The sequence below is a fragment of the Rhinichthys klamathensis genome, unplaced genomic scaffold (assembly GCF_029890125.1).
Source record: "Rhinichthys klamathensis goyatoka isolate OS25496 unplaced genomic scaffold, OSU_Roscu_1.1 h1tg000176l_1, whole genome shotgun sequence".
NCBI lineage: Eukaryota > Metazoa > Chordata > Actinopteri > Cypriniformes > Leuciscidae > Rhinichthys > Rhinichthys klamathensis.
This window is the reverse complement of record NW_026606705.1, coordinates 1,720,001-1,726,117: the sequence shown is the minus strand read 5'-3', so window position 1 is coordinate 1,726,117 and position 6,117 is coordinate 1,720,001. Positions and strand designations below refer to the sequence as shown.

General features: G+C 43.6%; 1 protein-coding gene and 1 non-coding gene across 2 annotated transcripts in view; both read right to left on the bottom strand.

The window, feature by feature from the left end:
- Positions 1-276: 276 nt before the first annotated feature.
- Positions 277-467, bottom strand: LOC130092608 (U2 spliceosomal RNA). The gene has a single exon (XR_008807945.1). It is a non-coding gene; the product is annotated as a U2 spliceosomal RNA (small nuclear RNA).
- Positions 468-4,100: 3,633 nt separating this feature from the next.
- lingo4a (leucine rich repeat and Ig domain containing 4a) overlaps positions 4,101-6,117 on the bottom strand; it is a 6,157-nt gene continuing 4,140 nt past the window's right edge. The window contains exon 3 of the mRNA XM_056260270.1: positions 4,101-5,998. Coding sequence (XP_056116245.1) covers positions 4,172-5,986 — 1,815 coding nt within the window. The 5' untranslated portion in view covers positions 5,987-5,998 and the 3' untranslated portion in view covers positions 4,101-4,171. The remainder of the gene's footprint in view (positions 5,999-6,117) is intronic.

The following is a 6,117-nucleotide window of genomic DNA, read 5'->3' as shown; positions in this document are numbered from 1 at the left end:
ATCGGTTACGCAACCAGAATCTGGGCAATGTTGTGGCATCATTGATGTTACTGTGAGTGACGACATCACTGACCGTTGCAAGATGGCGGACGCGTCGACGTGTCTGGAGCTAGAGCGTCAAATGTGCCATACGTCAATATAACTATGTACAGTAATACAGAATTGCTAAAATTACACCAACATCGATTAATATATTTAATATTAAAAAAACTATTGAAATTATTACAGGAATATACATAAGATAGACTCTTCTTTTAACCAAATTAGTTCCCCGTGAGGGGGTGCACCGTTCCTGGAGGTACTGCAATACCAGGTCGATGCGTGGAGTGGACGGAGCAAGCCCCTATTCCATCTCCCTGATCCAAAAATCAATTTAATATATGGTCCCCGGGTAGGGGACGTATCAGATATTAAACTGATAAGAACAGATACTACACTTGATCTTAGCCAAAAGGCCGAGAAGCGATACTGAGAATGGGTTCGAGCTAACCGACTGACTCAGCGCGATACACACCTCAATGACGGTCACTCGGTCTGAGATCAGGAGAAACTCTTCAAACTACAAACACACACTCGAGAAATCATGTCCCGCTCGGAGACTGAGAGAAACGCGGAGATTCTCACAAATAACAAGATGAAAACCTCCTCAAAACATGCGGATTCAACCGTTAACCCTGAGTTTACCATCGGCCAATCAAACACGAGCACAGAGTCCATCGGCCAATCAAACACGAGGACAATAAACGACTGCTTTATCTCCGTTATTAGTCTCTGTTAATCTCGAGAAATTCACTATTTATCATGAAATAGTTAAGTGAAATCTCTCAGGGTGAATTCAGACAACAAATTCTGAAAATAACACCGAAGAAAACGATGTTTTTTGCACACTTTCATTCGCTTGAATGCGGTACTGCACGTTCAACGTCACTCACTGAGGCGTTTAATTCCTGACCGTTTCTGACGAGTCGATGAAACTCTTAAAACACAACAAAATAGCAATCTATATTTTTTTACAGAAACTGCAAACATGTGCCATAATGCTACGGATAAGTTTCAAAATCACTTCAAACTCATTAACTTAAGGATGGGAAACAATAAAAAGACACTCAACATTAAGATTGACGTAAGTAGGCCTATAAAATTACAGAAAAATCACCTCACAGCTTCGTAATGACCGCTAAAAACCACCAAAATGTATTACACGGTTTTTTTTCACTTAACAGTGACATCTTAAAGACCCATAATTCCGTGCTGTGTAAAATTTTTAATAGCCTACTTTTGTGTTACAGTCCCAAACCCTTCCAGAATCCTCAGCAAGCTGTCTATCTGATGCAGTGAAATATGGTTGTAAGTGAATGGGAGGCAACATTTTATTCCAAATTAAATACCTTCAATACAAGCTTTCCCCAATCAATAATAATAATAAACCTGGTGTGTCCTCCATGATTCCTATTCTTTCCGACAGCAAAGCACTCGAACGCGACATCAGAAGTGGGAAGTAGGAAATGTCCGATGTCACGTGAGGGCAGCACATACTGTAATGTGATTGGCTGAGCAGCAGGAGGCGCCAATGTGAAGCTCCAGAAAACACGAGGAACCTGACGACAGATCAGACGGACACGTGACTGGAAACGTCCAATCATTCAGACTCAGATTAATCTCATGATCTGAACATGAATGATGAGGGACTGCACGAGTGTGATCTCTTATCTTACGTGAATTATGAATGAGATTTGCACATATAAATGAATATTTTTACAGCATATGATATGATCGTTGGATATGTATGATGAATAAAGCACTGCATCAAACAAATAGTTTTGAGATAACTTTAATGCTTTTGGCAATGATTTCTTACAGAAATTGCTAAACTGATTCATTTTCAGTGAATAATAATAATAATAAAAAAATCCAGGAAATTAAAAAGTAAATTGATAATTTAAAACAAACTAAAAATTTGAACAGTAAAATAGTAAATAGAAATATTTAAACTGACGCACTTCTCAAATTCTAGTACATTTCCAATAGCGTCTTTAGAACACAATAAAAAATTACAATCAAACCCCTGATATTTCTAAAAAGAGATCAGCATATTAATATTTGCAATAAAACAAATTACACAAAGAGATAAAAACGGACAGAATCTTGAACAAATAATTTGAAACGATTATGTATGGTAATAAACAGCAGTGCATGAGGATACAATATTGCTCTGAGTTAATTGCATATATATATATATATATATATATATGCGTAAATGCATAAATATGGGATTTTTTTACCGTCTGCATCAACAATATCAACATTCATAAAACACATGCAACCGTTCCAGACATTCACGCAAACCTGAGATGCAGCGCTTTCATTATCTTTAAATAAATGCTATAATTCCTCTAGGATTTACTGAACATGAATGACCCTAATTAACCTGAGATCTTCTCGTTAAAGCCGGTGACGTCATCACTCATGCACATGCGCTCATGCAGAACCTGGTGCCGAAACCCCAGCAGAACGTTTCAGAAGAGTTGCAGCTCATCCTCATCTCACACACGTCAGCAGCACATCCACAGGGCAGGTTAATCACAGACATCGGAGACGCCACGAGTTCTGCAGACGAGAGATTGTGAAACGAGAAAATATGGTTTTCTTTCATGTGAAAACATTCTTTCATCACTTTAATTGTTTTGAGAAATTGATACAAATCAACCATTTGAGTGCATTATGAGTCCATTAAAGTGAGAAAAAATTATTTTAGCATGAGATTTAATAGTTTTTTTTAGCGTTTTCGTTTAAATTTAATAGTTAGTTTTAAAAAAAAAAATCTTCTAAATGTCTATATAGTTTTATTTTAAAAAATCTGATTTAGCTCAAATTATTTAATAACATCTAAGTTTTTTATATTTTATTTTAGTAAAAAAAAAAATCTAAAGCAACAAAAAATGTTTTAGTTTTAGTTTGTCAATTGTAATAACTCATAATCTCAGTTAATTTTGATAATTTTCTCCAAAAACGAGACTTCATAAGTAATTTGGCATCTCCAGTACATGTTTCTTGATTTAAAGGAGGAGTGCACTTCAGAATTAAAATCTCCTGATAATCTACTCGTCATCCAAGATGTTCATCTCTTTCTTCAGTCGAAAAGAAATGAAGGTTTTTGAGGAAAACAGTTTCAGTGCAGCTTCAAAGTCTCGACACGATCCAGCCGAGGAATAAGAGTCTGATCTAGACAAACCAGCGGACATTTATAACAAAATACACATTTATATACTTTTAAACCACTAATGCTGGTCTTGCTCGAGCTGTGGTGCGACACACATTACGTCATCAGGGTGAAAGGATATAAATGTGTATTTTGTTATAAATGTCGGCTGGTTTGTCTAGATGAGACTCTTATTCCTCGGCTGGATCGTGTCGAGACTTTGAAGCTGCACTGAAACTCACATCTGGACCTTCGACCCGTTGGACCCCATTGAAGACACTATATGGAGAAACCCTGGAATGTCTTCCTCAAAAACCTCAAATTCTTTTCAACTGAAGAAAAAAAACATTGGATGTCTTGGATGACGTGGGGGAGAGTAAATTATCAGAAATTTTTTAATTCTGAAGTGAACTCCTCCTATAACCCTCTGGTGCTCCTCGCGTGTTAGTCAAAAATGGTCAAAATGAAGTGTAAAAAGCTTTAAAAAGTGACCTTAAAAAAGTTTTTTACATTTGTTGTTATGAAAAATGTGCAAAAATACTATTTCACATTTTTATATGAAATGTATATTTTCAAAAACATGTTTTACTCTAAAACTTTGAGAAAATCAAAGCCATAAATCTAAACAAGCTGTGTTAAAAATTAGCTTTTAGTAAGAGTTTGTTTGGCCGCAGTACCAAACGCTTCCACTAGATGAGATTCGTCTCCCATTCATGATTTTTGCGTTGATTTTGTGTGTGTGTGTGTGTTCACACACATTCCGAATTTCCGATGAAGAAAACAAAAATCTAGAAAAAACCAATGTAAAATTTTTCGGACAAAATTGACCGAAGAGCGCCAGAGGGAATGTTCAGATATTTGTGCTGGAAAAGAGAGAAACCCTGCGGATGAAGATCACAGGGCATTCACACGGGGAGCTTCATGCATCTTATGCACTGTGGATATGTTGGGTTAGTAGCACCTGGAACAGGCTCAGATCAGCTTCATGGTAAACCGGCCCGTTTCCACGGTGGTCCGACCGGTTCCGTTGGCCGACGCGGAGCTGCGCGGGACGAAGTCGATGGTCGCCGTGTGTTTGATCTGCCCTTTGCTCTGACTCCAGAAGAACATGAACACGAAGCACACGGCGACGGAGCTCAGGAACGACAGGAACCCCATAGTCACCGCGATCACTAGCGTCTTCACGTCGAACGGGAATGGCTGCGACCCGTTAACCGGCGCTTGTCCCGACGTGAAGCTCCAGCCTTCCAGAAAGAACGGCCCTGAACGGTTTCGAGTGGACGCCGGAAACCCGCGCACACGCAGGCTAACGGAGACGCTATCGTTCCCCGCGGCATTCGAAGCGATGCACAGGTAGTATCCGCTATCCTGCACCTGCGCGTAACGCACCTCAAGCGTCCCGTTGGGAAGCACACGGACCCTCCCCGAACCGGTGAGAGCGGAGCGCTTCGGGTTCATCCAGGTGATCACCGGCGCCGGGTCTCCGTCCGCCACGCAGAAGAACAAAACCGTGTGGCCTTCGTCCGTACGAACGTCTTGCGGCTTACGGGTCAGAATGCGAGCTTGCCGGCACGTGAACAACCGGGGAAGCTCGACCTCGGAGAAGTCGTGGAGCATCCGGCCTTGCACCTGCACAGGTGAGCCACAGGTGGGCGAACGCCCGAAGCTAATCCGCGAGCGTCGGCGCATCACCCAGAGAAGTCGGCAATCGCACGCTAACGGGTTCCCGTCCAACCGGAGCACTTCTAAAGTCCCGACCGAGTGGAACGCCGACGACTCCAGCGTCGCTAATCGGTTCCCAGACACGTTTAGGAGCCGGAAGCCCGCTAGGTTACGGAAAGCGCCCGGTTCGATACGCAACAATCCGGCGCCGACTAAATGCAGCTCTTGAAGGCGTAGCAAATCCCCGAGGAGATTTGGAAGAATAATAGTGATTGGATTGTAGGATAAATCCAGGTATCGCAGGTACACGAGGTGGTGAAGCGGGGAATACGGCACGGCACTCAGGTTGCAGTGGCTAAGCGTTAGCGAGGAAAGATTAAGTCCGATTAGGCTGTTAGCGGCTAGCGAGTCTAACCACGGGCAGCGGGATACGTGTAGCTCCCGTAGGTGGATTAGCGTACGGAAGGAGTGATTGGGAAGCGAGGTGAGTCCGAGTCTGCAGAGACGGAGCTGAAGGAGACCGGTTAGCGGCGACAACGCCTCGACCGGCACCGACGTTAAGTTGCACCGGTCCAGATTCAGCTCCTGGAGATTAGCCAGGCCACCGAAGGCCCGGTTCGAGATAAACACCAGGTCGTTCTCGCTAGCCTCAAGTTTCTGTAGCGACGGCATCTCTCGGAACATATCGTCGAGAAACACTAAAATCTCGTTCTCGCTAATGTCTAGAAACTGAACGTTGGGAAGGCCGGAAAACGCTCCGACTGGGATGATCTTGAGCCGGTTGCGAGCAAGTCTCAGCTTGAGGAGGTCCTGCAAGCCGGCGAAGGCTTCGGCCTCGATCGCCGTTAGCATGTTCTCGCTGAGATCGAGCTCGCGTAGCAGCGTGAGCCCGGAGAACTGGCGCCGCGTCAGCGTCCTCAGCTGGTTCCCGGACAGGTTGAGCGTCTCGGTGTCGTCGGGAAGGCCGTCGGGAACAGACGCTAGTTGTCTGGATGAGCAGTTCACGATGGGGAGCTTCGGGACACAGTCGCAGCGCTGGGAACACGGGGCTGATAAAGCCACGCCCACTACCCACTGGAGCACCACCCACCAGTGCAGCCTCCTCCAATCAGCAGCCACACACATCTGGAGACCCGCCTACAGGGGAACACAGAGCCAGACATCAGAGCAACGTTTGCATGACAGAAGATGCTAATAGAAGACCTAAACATCGCACAAGTGCACCACTACTCTACTAACAAATTACACAAAAACAA